Genomic DNA, 17,895 nt, shown 5'->3' on the forward strand with positions numbered 1-17,895 from the left:
ATTCATTATAGGTAGTGACATTTTTACATGCATTTCAGAGAACCACAGGAAGATAAATTTATCAAAGCAACTTCAGCAGCTGGCTACTAAAGCCCAGTTTTGGAAAACAATGTATTTGTTCTTATCAGTGTGATAGAAACTAGTTATATTCTGCAGACCTTTACAGAAATCTTTTTTGAAGAAAGCGCTGTTTGCTTATCATATTGAGGATTCTTCTGGAAAATTGGTGCATTCAAATCATTGAAGCTTGTGATTTTATAATTGTTTATACTATATACGTACGAACAGTGGCACTGGACACTCAGGTAGACTTGAGTGGCAGGCTTCAAATTCCCCATACAGTGGAACATAGCTGCGGTGTCACTGGAGTTAATTGTACATTTTCACCACAGTTGGAATTGTGGTTTGTAAATGCAGGTGTGTTAGTGTTTCCTCTCTGCCTTCCTGACTGGGTGACGTAGTGAGGAAGGGAGCAAAGAGTCTGTTCCTTGAACACATGGGGAGAGTGGAGGAAGAAGCTCTTTTTACTTCCTCTTACCAGTGTGATGGTGGGTGTCCCTGCTCGCTTTCTGAGCTGCTCTAATTGACTGCAAAAACCCAGAAAGCAAGCAACGACACAGACAACCAAAATCATTTCCCATGGGTAAGTTCAGACTCATGAGAAACTGTGGTGACAGTATGTAACATCATGGCAAAAAATGGTAGTTTGATTGCAGCTACATCTGCAAAAAACAGTCGTCTTGTCAATGTATCTTTATTCTGTTTAGTGAAAATAGCTTAGCTGTGGTGTCAGAATGATTTTTGATGCTCTACGTCTGTCCATCCGGATGGCAGGAGAAGAAAGAGCATTGTTCGGATAACTATGCCTATATACCTCAAATATTAACAAATCCTTTAATTTCTAAAGAGGCTCTTAATCTGCACCAATTCTGTGGTTACAGGTAGTTGTTTCGTAAGTAGTTTGCTAAAGGTTTGGGGATGGTTGCCTATTTAATACTTGAGCCTGTAATCAGGATCAGGGATGTGTTATTTTCATTACTTGTATGACATTCCCCAGCATTCATTCGAAGCCCATACTACTACAGGGCTCTCCTGACTTCATTTTTCATGTGGGTAGTGCAGTGCATGTTGGAAAAAACTCTTGGCTTCTCTTGTAATCAGTGCAGCAGTCCTCCAAACTTTTCAAGTCATTGAAAGCAAGCATTTAGTAAGATTTAAAGAGAGAGAGCGGTATGCATAGAAACCCTAAAATCAGGAATTATAATGATGCCAGCAAAATGATTTAGCTGAACTACTGAGAACACTTGGAAACCCAATATAAATGAGTTATTTTAAAATGAATGCAAAAAAATTTTGTAGCTTAATTTTTAAGAAATGTGCATATGCCTGTGCTGACATAAGAGAAATCTCATCAAATAATTTTGATTTGATTTATAGGCTATTGCAAAATTGCAATGATGACAGTCTGAATGTTGCACTTCCTATGAGAATGCTTGAGGTATTTTCATCTGAGAATACGTATTTGCCTGTTCTACAAGATGTCAGCTATGTGGCATCATTAATTGAACAAATTTTGCACTACATGATTCAAAAAGGTGAGTAGCCAGAAACTAGAAGTTCTGGGAGATATGCAAAAAATTGAATGGAATGTGGTATACCTGAAAACCGTATTGTTTCATCACGTTGTGCCTTTGCCACAGACATGATGAATTATGGTAAATGCTGCAGACCCTAACCCATACTATACACTGATATTTTACTGGTAAAGTGAACGCTGCTTGAGAAATTACTGTTTGATTTCTTTGAAAATTCTGATTATAAATTGAATGTTCTACCAAGTTATTTGTGCAGGCTTTTGCAACAGAGCCTGAGTTGGTGAATATTACCTAATAGAGGTTTATTCCAGTAACTGCTTTCTCATATTTGAATGCACACATGCGCAAAGACACACGCGCGCACACGCTCTTCCTGTCAGATCTAAGCTTTAGTTGTATAAAGGCTGGGCATTTTTCTGCAGCACTTCTCCCTGTAACTGCTAATGATCATTATTATAGTAAATTGGCATTAATTTTGCATCCTGTTAACAGTAGATAGAGACACCTTAGCAAAGAGATGATGAACCAGCTTTTATTTCCCTTGTGCCATCTTCAAACTTTAGCAAAGCTGTTTGCTAAACTCCTATCAGTTACACCTGTGCAAACCTACTGAAAGTTAATGAGTTGTGTAGTTATCACTGAAATCATGATTTGTGTACAAGAACCTTTATTACTCTTGGGATGTGTTTTTTTAAAAAAATTGTCTTTCTAGTATCACGGCTTGAGTTCACAAGACTGGTAGGTGGGGGGAAAAAAGAAAAGCCCTATGAAATAAACGTCTCTGATCCAGCTTCAGTAGTACAAAATGTTAAAAGGGCATCTTCGAATTTGTTATCTCTTTGGAATAACTATGTATTTTGAAAGGTTTTAAACATAGTCAGTGAACTGAATCCAGGCTATCTTATTCTGTTACCGAGGATTTAGATGTAACTGCTACATTTGGAGTTGTTGTATTACATTCTGACAAAAAGTGACTATTACTGCAGCACATTTATCTTACTTGCCTAGGTATTATTTAAATTATAGTAGCATCTGTGTTTATGTCTTATTGTTTACTATATGATTAGTATATCTTCCAAAATACTTTTATGTTTGTTCATTTAGTATAATATTCAGTCCTCACAACTGATACATGAGAATTTGTCAAAATGTTAAATTCTAAACTTTAGTCAATAAAAATCAGCTTTCTAGTCATTTGTAATCAGAACAAAAAGAAGCAGCTGTGTAACTAAAAATACATCATCTCCTAATCATGTATGATGATGAAGTGGTAAAGAATGTCTAATCAGCTTATATTAGTATAACAGAAGGTCTTAGGCTGGGCGTCTCTCTCAGTGCTACAGCCCTACTTACGCATTTGCAGTGGTTTCTGTAGTAGTAGAACAGGAGTTCGTCGAGCACAAGGAAGTTGATTTAAGGAAAAGAATGGAGTCATGTGATTCCACTTGTACTTTAGTGAGATAAAAATAGTTTTCTGACAATGGGGATCAGGCTACCATCTATACGTGTCTTTATGGTTCAGGTGGTAATACATTTTTATTACTGTGTGAGAGATCCTTGTTTTGGGAACAGTACTTGTGTTCTTCAGTCTGCTAAAGCAAGGCACTTGTAGAATTGAGACATTCTGCCAGCAGGACTCTTACCTGTAAGATGCTGTCATGCTTTGGACTAGAGGGAAAAATTCATCATGTCTAAAAAGGTGGAAAAGCAGCTTTCAAAAACATGACTAGAATTGTCTAGAGGAGAAGAGAACATCTTTTTCATAGATTATTGTTTAAAAGGTCAAATTATTCTCTTTACCAGCAGGAGTGGTCCGCCTTGAAAATCCAACTGATTCTGTATGCAGTTACCTATCTGTGATTTTATAAAAGGATATTTCCAAAGATATTGCTTGTATATCCTGTTAGTTATGTGAATGTGACTTTGACTGTTCTCTGCATTTTTTAAAATGTTTCCTTAAGTAAAATTTCATGCAATGAATTATAAGACTTTTTTAAGTTATAAATTTTATGTATATAATTTGTTCTATAAGTAAAAAAAAATAGTATTATCTTTAAAAAGTGGTGTTTCTTATTTGTAGGCTACTACAGGTCGCTTTATTTGTTAATTAACAATAAGCTTCCATCAAGTATTGAGTATTCTGATGTTTCTCGAGTCCCTATTGCAAAAATACTTCTGGAGAATGTTCTGAAACCATTGCACTTTACATACAGCTCCTGCCCAGAAGGTGCAAGGTAAATAAGGATGATATTAGATATTTGTATACTTGTTCATTATTTTCAGAGTTGCAGACTTTATCATTGGATGTTTATATATTTTTAGTAAAGATTATTGATTTTATTTGCGGCAGTAATGATTTTTTGGTAACGTTGTACATAGGCGAAACAAAGCTGTTTCAGGTATGATTTAAAAAAAAAGTAATAAAATGTTGAAGAATATAATAAACGGATCATAGAGAATAGCACATATTGCCATGTGTGGGAAAACAGAGGTGGAAAAGCTTGAAGTGTAGATGAGAGCAGAGACACAGCCAAGGGCAAATGAAAAGAATTTTGGAGTTAACAAGTTTGTGACAGAGGAACTGAGATTTATGAAGAGAAATAATTGAGTCTTAGCTTACAAGGAGAAAGAGTCAGGTATGTAGAAAGAGGAAACAAAAGTCAAACTTTGATTATAGCACATATAATAGTGTTTTGTATTGGAGTACATTGGAGTGTATTGTATTGAGTGGAAAAAAAAAACCTTGGGATTTTTTTTCCCAAAAAGTTGGGATTTTTTTATCAGTAATTTCAAGATTATGAACAACAAAATTTAACTTCAGAATAGTTTTTTGTGAGCTCATCAAAAGCTTAAAGGATAAAGTTACATATAAGATCATCAGGGATGGGGTATAAAAAGTTCATTTTTGAGAAATTTGATAAATTCAGTTTATTGGCCCGGAATTAATGGAATGCATCTATAGGTTTTCTTGATGGGCATGTTCAGTCTTGCACATTGATGATCAATCATTCCATGGATATACTTGTGAGAAATTCTGCTCATATTTTCTATAAAGGCATTTTTTTTTTATTTCAGGCAACAGATTTTTACAGCCTTCACAGAGGAGTTTTTGGCAGCACCTTTTACAGATCAAATATTCCATTTCATCATTCCAGCGCTTGCTGATGTTCAGACCATTTTTCCTTATGAACTCTTTCTGAATGCACTATTATTAGCAGAAAGTGGATGTTCAAGAAAAAGTGATCGAGCCCCATGGCTTTTTTATTTTGTTTTAACTGTTGGAGAAACATATTTGGGTGAGAAAGCTAAATGGTCTGTTCATTGGGGTTATTTTTATATTTGAGTAGTATGTTACATATGTTTATATATAACAAAATATGTATATAGTGTGGTTCATTGACAAGCAAAAAGGACAGTTTGTGGATACAAGCGGAGAGATCCGCTTTATTAGCTAATCTTACTCTTTATATTAAAACTTGCATTTAATTGGGGAGGCTTGGGCATATTGTGTTTTGGTCAGGTATTTCTTGTAGAATGTATTATTTATCTTTAGTAGAGTGTGATCTGGCTAATAGTCTTATTTCCATGCATTTGCCATAGGATCCCTTTCAGAGGAAGGACTTCTTGTGTACTTGAGGGTACTCCAAACTTTTCTTTCTCAGTTGCCTGTGTCTACTACTGGTACAAATTGTCAAGATGCAACCAGTGATTCTGAAGATGAGGATGAAGAGATCAGTAAAATGATAACCACACCAGTAAGCAGTACAGAATTTCTTTGAATGAATTTTTATTATAGCAACAGCAAAAATAGGTAAAATCATCATCGTTTTAAGTCTGCTATTTTTCTAGCTGCTAGTAGAGGGAAGTATGCTTATTTTGTTCTTAAAAGTAGATGGCTGCTATTTGCAAGTGACTGGAACTGGTCCCTTATATTTAAAAACAAACACACAAAACTCTTGATGTAACCAGGATTCTTAAAGTACAGGTAGTATGACTTCCAAAGGGCAGACCTTTTATTAAAAAAAAAAAATTGACTTCTCTGCTTTAATTTTGTATTTTACAAAGACTGTTACTCTTCCTGTTTTTAAGACTTTGGTAACACTCGGTTATTATGAGACATACCAATCTGATATTCCAACTTAGTATTTTCATTTTTTCTCATGGAGATATCATATATTCAGCTTCAGTCTTTACCTTATAATCTTAGCTCCCTTTTAAGATAAACTTGCTACACTCAAAACCCTCAAAGAGCAGGACACTTTATTTCTGTGATAATGTATAGAGACTGTAGTTGTAAATAGGATTTTTCACTGTAGTTTAAACATGCAGTAAAAATTCCAACAATAAAAGGAATCTATACTAACTTTAACATCCTGACACTCAGGTCAAGGCATTGAGCAACCAAAGTTGGAGAGATGTCAGTCCAACAGCTTCTTACTGGCCTTTATGTAATCTCTCAAAAGCCAGATACCATTCACAAGACTCATGCAGTGTGCAGTCTGTTCTTGTGGAGTGTGTGAAATTTCGCCATATTTTGGATTGCTACAAAAATAGTTTAATTACCATAGTGTGATTATTTTTCCTTTCTCACACTGAGTTGGAAATTTTGGATTTTTCTCTCTCGAGCATTTGTATGCCTTTGTGTCATTTCCTTGGTTAAGTACTGAAAGCAAGAGTGTACTAGCTATTCTAGGAGATACAGTTCCAAATGCCTACTTAAATTTCCTGTTGTCTCTGAAAGATTCAACCTTTTTAAGACCAGATATTGAGAGTGACTTCTGATCAAGAACCATACTGTTACTGTTGGTGAATACATGCAGCTTTTTACTTGTACATTTTATGTGCAGTCTGTTATCATTGGCCAAAAAGGTTTACTGAGTTAGTATGAATAAACTGCTTCTTTGTCCAATAAATAATGCATTTCCCAAAATAAAAAATATTTTCTGTTTTTTTTCTATCCAAAATCTTTACGTCAGACTTTAGATATTTAGTCTCTGCCCCCCCCCACATTGTATAATGTAAATATTGGTAGATTCTACTTGTGGATTAAAAAAATTGGTGATGTTTAAGAGGTGGTTAGGTAAAAACAAAGCATAAATTTCTGTTCATAGATAATTTACTATAATTTATAAATTAGAGAAAATCTAGTACATAAATTTAATACATAATACTATTTTATTGTAGTATACATTTCTCCTTCCTCTGGTTTTTTGTATTCCATATTTTCATGCATGCCTGCCCAACCAGAAAAACAAGTTGCAGGAAAAAACCCTCTCTTTTAAAGATGTATACGTAGATAGCTTGTATCCTTCAAGGATGTTCCTCTTTTTACACTTCTTGTATTACCCTGATATGTATATTTGCCACCCGGTAGCTGAAAAAGTTTTTTGTTGTTTGTTAACTCGTGGGCTATAAATCGGGAAATACTGTTTGTAGCTGTTGAACTTCCAGTAGGTGTCTGCTTCTCTGCAAATACTGACTGATGTCACTGGGGGAGAGATGAGTATTAACATATTTTATGCCAGTAAATGATCTTGCCACATTGCATCCAAGTGTTGCAGACCGTGCTTACATTATAGGGAGTGTTTCCCATTGGCTTTAGTGGAGAGATTGATACCACTCCCAATACTTGCCTATCTAAGGGTTTAAATCATCTTTCAGATATGGTGCTTTTAAGAATGATATTTGGGTATACATATATCATCATGCTTTCACTATCATACAAGTAAACATTATGTTCTAGTAAAATTCTGAAGCATTTAAAGAAATGGGATTTTTTAATCATTAAAAAGAGCAAAGCAGATTTTTGTTTGGTGTGTTTACAGGGTGATGGGAGAATATCAGTTCAGTATATAACTGAGGAGTGTCTAAAGAAATTGGATACAAAACAGCAAACAAACACTCTACTGAATATGGTTTGGAGAGATTCAGCTAGTGAGGAGGTCTTTACCTTGATGGCATCAATCTGCCACACGCTAATGGTACAACACCGAATGATGGTGCCAAAAGTCAGGCAAGTATAAGTAGTAATGATGTTAAACGATAGTAGACCTAAAGTGAGTTTCACTAGATAGACTTGGCTTGTTGTTTCAAATACTCTGTGGAGATTTTTTTGTATTGTCTCTTTTATAATCAACTGAAATAAATAAGATTTGTAGAATTTAAATAAGAATTCTAGGTATATCAATGAGTAGATTTCTTTTTTTGTTCATTATTCTTCCTGCTCATTGCGTTCTTTCTGGACTGATCACTGAATCCAAAACTGTAAGTTTTTGGTTTGTTTAGTGCATTGCAATTAAGTTAATATTTTATCATCACATTGAAGGTTACAGAACAGAAAGTGTTTGCGATCAGAAAATCATGTGCAAATAGCATTGCAAAGGTTCTTGAAGTAGTTTTTCCATCCTCTTGCTCAGAGGCAGTATTAAGTGTAATTAAATCATTCTCACAGAAGTTTGTCCAGCTGCTTTTTAAAACTTTCAGTGATACGGATTCCATAATCTGTCCAGCTGGCTGAGCATTGAATCCAATTATTCCAAATTGTTCTCTGAGCCTTTTAGTATATAACCAGAATATCTCTCGCTACGAATTAAAACAGTTCCTAACTGTTGAAAATCATTGTGGTTGTGTGGTAAGGGGTTCGGAATCACAAATGAAGGTAAAAGTTTGGACTTGCTCATCTTTACAGCATTCCTTTACAAAGGCTACAAAACACAAATGTCAGTAACAATGGAAGAAGGTTTTTGGTCTTCTTGTAATCAAACTAAGACGTATAACTATTAAAACTTGTGTGGTGCGAGTCATTTTGAGTCAGTATATAGTTGCTGGTAGTAAACTAAGTATTTAGGGAATGTTGTAAACATAATCAATTCAAACTGCATTGTAAACAGTGATACAGAAAACTAATTAGGTGCTATCTTAGCCCAATGGTGTTTATGGCTGTTCGAGGAAGTAAGATGTCAGTGAAACTGTGATTGCTCGATTAGGGTAATTAGTTCTTTGTAGACTAATTGCATTAGAGCAGGATGTGAGACCTGAAGATCATAGCAGCAGTTGAATTAGTACGTGTGTTTTATTGTTGCAAGTAATACATTGCCTTGGATAGTAATTACTGAATTTAAATGCATCACTGCTTTGACTTGAGGTTTACTGGTGAACTGTGTGGAAAGAGTGCTTAATGAATAAAGAAGTCACACAGAACCTTAATTGTATGAGTATGGCATCAATTTCCTCTGAGAAGCTATATTAGGTCTTTGTAATCAGTTGTGATAACAAGCTAGTTATGCATTAGATACATTTCAGCAGCTATGCAAGCTCCAGTCAGTTGTTTGCAGTTACAACTTTTGAATGGTTCCAAAACAGTAGAATCTACCAACTTTAGAAAAAAGTAGAAGAAATATTAAGATTAGTATCATTAATGCCAGTGAAAGTTTTTACCTGTTTAAAATTAAGTTAATTCATACAGTTATTTGTTAAGTTAAAGCAGATGTTTAATTTCTAGTTTTGACTTCCAAGCCAATGGTAAGTGTTGGGTTTAGCGGGCCTAGCCAAGACATTAGGCATTAATCTTTCATTCTCCTCAGTGCATTTTAGACCTGGACTAAGCTTCTGAGTATCTATTCTAAATATTCTTTCCTGAGTCTTTTGTAAAGCACATTTGATGCTTGTTTTAAAGGTAATGAACATTGTGCAATTTTGGAAGGTAGTTAAAAGATTTTAGTTCATTTATTTCCATAAATACATTTTTAATTGCCCGATTGTTAAATTTAATGATGGTCCTTGGAAAGATGCTTTGCCTTTTTTGAAACTGCCTTTAAATGACTTTAAAATACTCAGAATAAAGTGTATCTATTTAATGACACCACGTAAAAATATCTTAGTTAAGCAGAAATAATCTAAAACAACTTTTAATATATTCTAAGAGCTTAAAAATGCTGGTTTTTTCTTTTCTGTTTGAAGACATACTCATCAAATGGGTTTAAAGAGAGAAGAGTTTCTTATAAAGACTTTATTTGCTTACTGAACAGCATTTACAACTGTAATGGAAAATAATGATAATTAAAAAACACTTAGACTGAAAATTTGCAAAGTGAGATACTAAATAAAAAGAATTAAAAATCACCTTGAACAGCAGAAAAGAAAATCAGGCTGAGTTTACACAGGCTTTGGAAGGGAGGAAACCACAAATATCTCTGTATTTTTTATAATAGTTTTGAGGCTTCCTTCCTTCTTGAAAAAGGATAAGAAACTCATATTCTAGACTATTATGCCACTCCATTAAAGCTGAATGCTTTTTCTTCTTGTGGTTCTCTGTACATCTTGGTGATTTGACTGATGGTTATGTAGTGTTAGGAGCATTGGCATCACTGCATTAAATCAGTAGTTTCTTTGTGTTTCGAACAGAGACCAAGAGAGACCAGAATAAGATACCCAAAACTACAAGAATTTCTGTAGTTTTGAACAGAAGGAGCAAGCATCTGAAGTCCCTTCCTAATTCTGTGTAGACTAGTGGTGGGTTTTGGCTTCAGACACCAGTAATTACATTTCCCTCCCTACACAAACTCTATTAGTATAATAAGCATATTCTAGTTAACCAGAAAGTTTACTCTGGCTGTAGGTATTCCTTGCCTAAATGTTGTTAGGTTGTATTAGTTACATTGTTTTAGATAACACAAAATATTTCCTTAATCTTTTGTCTTTTAGTAATTCTGAACATTCCTTTTGGTTTAATCTGTAGAAAATACTAACTTTTGTTTTCTCCTATGTTGTGCTTTCTAATTCATTCATTCACTCTAAACCGTGTGTTTTTTTTCTTTTTTCAGTTTATTCTTTTCTTGTACAAATGTCTTGTGTACCTCCATAGCTAAACATTTTAATTATTTATCTGTGGTATTACTCCCTCCTTTTTTGTTTAAAAAAAAAAAGGTATAACAAAACCTGAACTGAAATTTATAGCACAGCAACCTTAAAAATACATAGTATGTACTGTTTTTTTTTTCCTTCTTAATGTTGTGTAAATATGATAGAGAATTGAAACGTGTGGGAGTTAAGAAGTCACTCATGCTTCAATACATTACCTTCATACCTGCTTCATTGCCCATCACTTCTGTGATAGTGATGATTAGTAGGATATTTATTTTAGACTCGAATTCATTTGTTTGGTCCATAAGCTAGTGATATATTAAAATACACTATCACCTAATATGTGTCATCTAGCATTTTATTTTTAAGTTGGTATGTATCAACAAAGATGGGTTATTAGAAAAGCACATTGCTTTGAATTAGTCCTCCTGACTAATAACTAGTCCTAGTGTAGGACTGGCAACTAGTCCTCTTTAATAAATTCTGTCCAAATCTGGAAAACATGCAAGCAAGCCCAGTTAAAGAAAAAGCCACAGGAGTAGAAAGGCCGAGGTGTAGTTAGTGTTGAGTAAGCCAGGTGAGAGGCGTACAGTGTAATCCTGATGGATAATGAAGTCGCTGAGAATCTTATATCGTCTTCAGGGGACAAGGCTTTCATCTCTTCCCTGTAAAGTTGATAAATATTATTTGAATGAAGTGTTATTAAAAAAACAAACAAAACCTGAGTCTTATAGAGTGTAGCTGTCGTTGCCATTACAGAGAGATTTGTGAGACTTGGATCAGCAAAAATATATTTTGAATAACTAGTAAATTCTCATCCTGCAAAATATTTAGGGAGGGTAATTTAATATCGTAGACTTCAAGCCCTCAATAGGGCTTTAGAATTAAATAGCTATATGAACTGTGCTTGTACTATAGGACTTTGGTTATTATTTTAGCTGTCTGGTTGGTGTCTCGGAATAATTGTTATTCTTGGTTTAACAGTTTCAGAGTGACAATACATTACTGACATTCTGGTGTAACATGAGCAGCCTGTCTTTGTATGTGTGATGAAGATACTTAGGCTTTACATACAGCTGTCTTAGTAATTCTTTAGCAAATGTGTGTTTTTCTCAAAACCAGAATCAGTATATTTGAAGTTTTTACAACGTTTCTTTTTAAGCTTTGTGCATTCTTCATTCAATACACGTTCTAAAGAGAGACAGAAGCACGAAGCAGCCTGAAGAGCGGTATAGTTCATTTAATGCATCTTGCATGCTCTCTCTTACCTGTGACACCTTGCAGTTCTAAAGAAGTGTCAAAATACACCGCCCCTGCAGCAGCGACCCTACGAGACTGCATGAGCTTGTCTCATTCCATTGTGTTCTCTTCATTAACTTAAATGGTCTCAGTGGGAAACTGGGCCCAATTTATGACCTAGGCTGAAAATCTTGCCTTTAACTAATTAACTTGTAGCGGTGCCTCAGCTAAATTAAGCTTAATGGGTCATTTAATCTGTCCCATTGCACAGGAGGAATTTGACACTTTTTTTTTTTTTTTTTTAAACCAGAGGTGCCCAAAAAAACCTTTCTGGCAAATACACATAAATCATGTGGCTTTTGTGAACAATTAGATAACTACAGAGAGAAACTGGCCAATAATAAATGGCCAATATATACTTAATTTTGGGAGCAGATAATTTTATTAGTATGATTAAAATGAATATCTAACAGAAATTATTGGAGTGAATTTAATTCTAGCATAGGTTGTGACTCGTTTATTTTTGTGCTTGAAATAGGAGCTTATACTTTTCATTATTTGAAGAATGCTTCTTCCCCCAAATTAAAGTGCTAAATCTGACTATTAAAATTTACCAGCAAATCCGTTAATGAATCTATTATGTAAACCCATGTACAATGATCTCATGGTAATGAAACTGGTAATATGCCACGAGATCTTTAAGAAATTGCAGAAGAACCAGAGGGGAGGGGAAAAAACTCAGGAGATAAAATTTAGTTTCTTCATTTGTTTTTAGAATAGTACAAATTATTGAAAATGATCCACAAAGATATAAATATCTAATATTTCTTTAGTGATTTCTAGTGTGCATATGTGGATTTTTTTCTTTACAGGAAAAAGTGATCCAGGTTGTATGGACACTCAAGCTGTACATTAAGTTGAACTGATTTCTAAACTTTGTGGATTAATAATGCTTTGCCTTTGGCACGTATGAACCATCCCTGTAGTGTTCTGAAATTTATTCTACATTATTACTGTATGCTGTGTCATTTTAATGTAGTTTTATCTGGAAGTGCTCATTTTTAGCAGATGCACACTTTCTCTTACCTGGCCAAAGATGACCAAATAAGGTAGATCTTGTCCTATTTTAATTCCACAAATTTTTCTTTTTAACTTTTTAGGGTTTTTAGTTTTTTTTCCTTTTTTTCCCTTCAATCTGAAGCTGAAAATGTTGCAACTGTTTTCCAGCACAGCCAATTTCTTCAGCCTTTGCAAAGATGATTTCTCAAAGCCATCCTTGCATCGCTTGTTTCTATTAAAATTGTTATCTTCTACTTTGAAAGCTAATTTCTATGCTTGGGGCTGGGGGATTATTCCTACTTTCACTCCTTTGCCAAGGGATAATATTTCAGGAGAATCTAGTGATGTAAAATTTTTGTTGGTTTATTAGGCCTTGCGTGTTTAATTTACAATTCCACGTTTATTGTCTGGTAGCAAAATGGAATCTTCAGAATGGATGAATTCATCTGTTAATATTTTATATGTATTTCATGTTGACAAAACAAGCTGTACGGTAACATCTTCTACCGTATCTGCATCGTGTACGTAGCCTGATTTTCAGGGAAGCGCAGCCTTCTCAAAATGAAAGCTAAATGTATTCTAAATTTCTGGAATCAAGCCATGAAATGTAGCAGTTGCTACAATAGGCTGCCTGAATCACTGATATGGAATAAAAATGGATAAAACCCAGACAAGGGTTATTATTCTAAGCTCTTAGGGTTTGTCCTTTTTTTTTTTTTTTCCTTTTCCTTCATTACTGCTGAATATTGCTAGAATGAAAAAATGAATTACTTTATGATAGATTCACTGTCCATAATGTTTGTTCATTTCTGCTAAAACTATTACATAATTTCCAGGGATGATTGTAAAATTAACAAGTTTTTACTTGGAAGCCCTATGAGACCTAACGGCACTGTGCCAAATTACTTTTCATTTCAAATATGAGGCTGAGAACTGAAGGTCATTAAAGAAATTTTTCATCTTAGAAACCAAGACATCTAAGCTATCATTTGGATACTTAAACATTAAAATAGAAATCCTTGTTCTAAATTAGCTTAATCTAAAAAGCCCTTCCTTAAATGATGATGCATAATTTCCATCTAAATGTCAAAATAATGTGAATCTAGAAAAGTAAAACTACAAAGGAAAAAATGCAGGCTGATTTTTTTTCCCAAGTTTTAAGATTAAAATTCCAAATACTTAAAATATAACTTAATTTTGAAATAAAACATATTTTAAAAGATTCTGTAAGGCTTAAACAGCCAATAAGCTGGGACCCAGAGGCACATGCTGCTGTGCAGTATTTCTTTGTGTGTGGGTGTATAGGTTTGTCTTTTTTTTTTATTAAGGTCTTGAAATGAATTGCTGCTTATACCTTTTTCAAGTGTTTTTGAGTATTTGTTGCATATTTTACTCTTTTCCTTAGTGACGTGTATGCTTCCTTTCCTTTTGCCATCTGGCAAATTTTACTTTTTCCACATGGTCCTTAATAAATACTGTTTTCTCAGGCAGAACTTTCAGTCTCCTCTCTCTGCTCTTGTTTCCCAGCCTCCTGTGCATGAGCATGAGGAATTGTGGTATTATGAGGCTGTTGGCCTCTGAGAGGAGATGTGGACTTGCGTGCCTATTTTACCATTTTTATTGTAATAGTAATTAGGAGACATTGGAAAGTAGCATTTAGGATCGCCAGCTGAATATAGTACTTTAATGTCAGAAAAATGAGGACTGTTTGGTTTTCTAGAAGACACCGTGTTTTAAATGATCTTTGAAACAGTGTATTAGGTGTAAGGGTTTATGTGCTGCTTTTTCAAATTTGATATTTTCATCACATTTGTTTAGAACAATAACTCTCATTTTGAAAAAAAAATTTGAACTGTTCATGTTACTTGAAAAATTCTTGACATAAAAGTTGTTATAGAAACACAGTGTTTTGTGGATACACTGTTTTAGCAGATACAATATATTTGGTCTTTCTCTTTCAGACTTCTTTATAGTTTAGCCTTTAATGCCAGATTCCTGAGGCATCTTTGGTATTTGATATCTTCAATGACTACACGAATGATTACAGGGTATGTGTTATACCATTTCTGAAGCTGAGTCTTCATTAAAATAGAGCTTATCTGATGAAAAGAGAAGGAGACAATTGGTGGTATGGTGATGATAGTGGAAGATAATGGAAAACAAAACTGTAATGTTTTACCTGGTTCCTTTTTCACTGAGACTATAATTTCATAAAATGGAGCAAAATTTCAGGAACTGTCCTGTTGTAAATAATTACAGGTTTTCAAATAAAACCTTTGTTTAAAATAATACAAATGTCTTGTAGTTTCTGGATTGCTTGCTAGAATCAATATAATAAACACTGAAAATGCCAAGTACTTCAATTTTATCTTTTGTTGAGCACTTTGATTAGTCCAGAAATTAGTGGGAGCAGAAGCATGCTCCTAGGAATTGAGATATTAAATATACAGATTTGTTTTGTGCTAACATGCAGATTATTTAATCTTTGTGCCAGATATCCGCTCTAAACCAGAAGAAATGTGCAGTCTGTAATGGAGTTAACACTGAAGTTATATATAAGCCGATGCATTTCCAGACACTGAGATACTATAGTGAGATGAACCTACAAAGCATAATTTATTTTGCAGGAATGGGGAATAATAGATATTAAACTGAGAGAGTAGTCCTTATTTTGTTTTATAACTACTAGTAAATATTTTTTACTAGAATACTGAATTTAAAACTTAAAAAAAGTGAATATATAATTATCAACCTCTTATTTTGTATTTTATATTTTAAGGTCTATGGTGCCACTGCTTCAAGTGATTTCAAGAGGCTCTCCAATGTCTTTAGAAGACTCAAGTCGAATTATCCCTCTCTTTTACCTTTTTAGTTCTTTGTTTAGTCATTCACTTATTTCTATTCATGATAATGAATTCTTTGGTGATCCTATAGAAGGTGAGAGTTTCAAGCTTACTAAATAGCAGAACTTTGAAAAATGTTTTTTGTGTAAGGCTTCTTAAATGATGAACCATCAGACTATAAGGACCACCTAACAAAATTTATGCTGTTCTGTTGCTTCTGGGTCATTCTCTGTCGATAAGCAAGATTGTTGTCCACCTCCTGCTTTTTTTTAAAAGAGGTTCACCATGTGATGGCAACATGGCAGTTCTAGAAAAAACATCCTGCTGTCATATCAATTTGCCAGGAACTGCTCAGCAGCTGGAATTTACAGCTTTGGGGCTCCCTGAGCAATGATTTGCTGACATCTGTGGGGAAGGCTCTTCTGGGCTGATGTGCTGACAGTCCCCTGCACGCTCAGCTGTCAGCTGGTTCTTTCATGATGATTGCATTTAGAAAAAAGAGAAAAAATGATGGTCTGCACCTTGGGAACCCTAGCTTTACAGGGTCAGATGTGAAAGTTCTTATTCATGATGATTTTTAATGAATTAGTGAAATGAGTGAAGTCCTTCTGAATTGAATCTATAGACTAACTTGAATGTTAACATAGCAGAAGATAAAAAAAACTTAGGAGAATATTGTAATTAAAATCACTATGGCTGCTGACAATTAAAAGAAATGATTGCCATTATAAATGTATATTCATTACCTTTTTTTGTGATGTCTCTTTTCTATGCCTTTACCTTGTGTGTGTATTAGAGTTTCTGTGAAATAATAAGTGTTTTTAACAGCAAAATGATTAGGAGTGGTAATTTAAAGAAACATAAACTTGTGCTTTATATAGTTGTAGGTCAAAGACAATCATCAATGATGCCTTTTACACTAGAAGAGCTAGTAATATTGTCACGCTGCCTTCGAGATGCATGTTTAGGAATCATAAAGTTGGCTTACCCAGAAACAAAACCGGAAGTTCGTGAGGAATATATTGCAGCATTTAGAAGTGTTGGAGTAACAAAAAATACGGAAATGCAGCAATGTATACAGACAGAACAAAAAAGATGGATTCAGTTATTCAAGGTATGTTATGTCAATTTTCAAAACAGATTAAAATAACATTTTCAGACTTCTCTCTGCCGATGAGAGATCGGGTGCAATGGGGTTTTTTAATGATTAGACTTTTATCAGAGTTGTTATCAGGACATGTGGATTTTAGACATTTGATTTTGGCAAATATGCCAATATTTAGAGTAATTTAATTTTGATAAATGTAACAAATCATTTTACTCTTTCGCTTTTGACAAGTCTTACTTTCATTTTCCTGCTTATCGTCTTTATAAAGAAGTTGCTATATAGAATATAGGTTTTAACTTGGCCTCCAGTTCAGCAAGGTACTTAAATGTGTGATTAGCTTTATGAACATGTAAAATTCTTTTTGCATCATAAGATTACTCAAGTACTTCAGTATTAGAGGCTTTACTAAACTGATACCGTACTGCTTTGGTTTCGTTGCTGTCATACTGGAATATGCTGGTCCAGCTCCTTTTGGGCTTGCTGGAATACCAGTGGGGTGATGAATGTGGCTTAGCAGATGCAAACTTGAAGAGTGATATTTCTAGGTATCTAGCAATGTATTTCTACTAGTTTTATCCGTGGCAGCCTAAGGCATGAGTTAAGGGAAGCTGAAAATATTGGCAGGAAAAACCTAAGAATATAACTATTGCTGGAAAAAAGGGCAGTGCTTGACTTGTCATGAAAATTCTGCAGCAAACACATCTAGTCAGCTAAAATTGCTCATTAAAGAAGTGGGAGCAGAAGAAATGCATTTTCCAAATTGAATGCTAGATTTACAGTCTGTTTAATACTGGCGACCTCTCGCACACTAATGTTCAGTTCGAGTCATCAGCTGTCCCTTCAGGTCTTTTATCACTGCTTTTGTCAAGCTATCTATTTAATTGAAAGAAGTTAATTGAATGAAAATGATCAACTAAGCTTGTATTAATATTGCTAATGGAACTTTCTTCTTGGCCATGTTTGGAGAAAGATGTCATGCTAGACTTTAGGAAGGGCCCATTAAGGCTTGCACTTAACCTGATGGGCTAATTAAGGGATGCTTATTCATTCTACAAGTCTAAGATAGCCTCTATCCAGCCTATTCTGCCTGATTTTACAACACATTTCACATATGAGCATAAGCATTAATAGCGGTGAGAGTAACTGATAATGTTTTGATTGCATTGAATACAGTCCTAATGCAGCACTG

The 17,895-nt window shown here is 34.3% G+C and overlaps 1 protein-coding gene across 1 annotated transcript in view; it reads left to right on the top strand.

Moving 5' to 3' along the window:
• The window catches only part of UBE3C (ubiquitin protein ligase E3C), an 83,270-nt gene that overhangs the window by 17,048 nt on the left and 48,327 nt on the right, over positions 1-17,895 (top strand). The window contains exons 6-13 of the mRNA XM_026103006.2: positions 1,438-1,595; positions 3,676-3,829; positions 4,671-4,891; positions 5,196-5,350; positions 7,421-7,608; positions 14,717-14,803; positions 15,535-15,692; positions 16,480-16,712. Coding sequence (XP_025958791.1) covers positions 1,438-1,595; positions 3,676-3,829; positions 4,671-4,891; positions 5,196-5,350; positions 7,421-7,608; positions 14,717-14,803; positions 15,535-15,692; positions 16,480-16,712 — 1,354 coding nt within the window. The remainder of the gene's footprint in view (positions 1-1,437; positions 1,596-3,675; positions 3,830-4,670; positions 4,892-5,195; positions 5,351-7,420; positions 7,609-14,716; positions 14,804-15,534; positions 15,693-16,479; positions 16,713-17,895) is intronic.

The sequence above is a fragment of the Dromaius novaehollandiae genome, chromosome 2 (genome assembly GCF_036370855.1).
Source record: "Dromaius novaehollandiae isolate bDroNov1 chromosome 2, bDroNov1.hap1, whole genome shotgun sequence".
Classification (NCBI taxonomy): Eukaryota; Metazoa; Chordata; class Aves; order Casuariiformes; family Dromaiidae; genus Dromaius; species Dromaius novaehollandiae.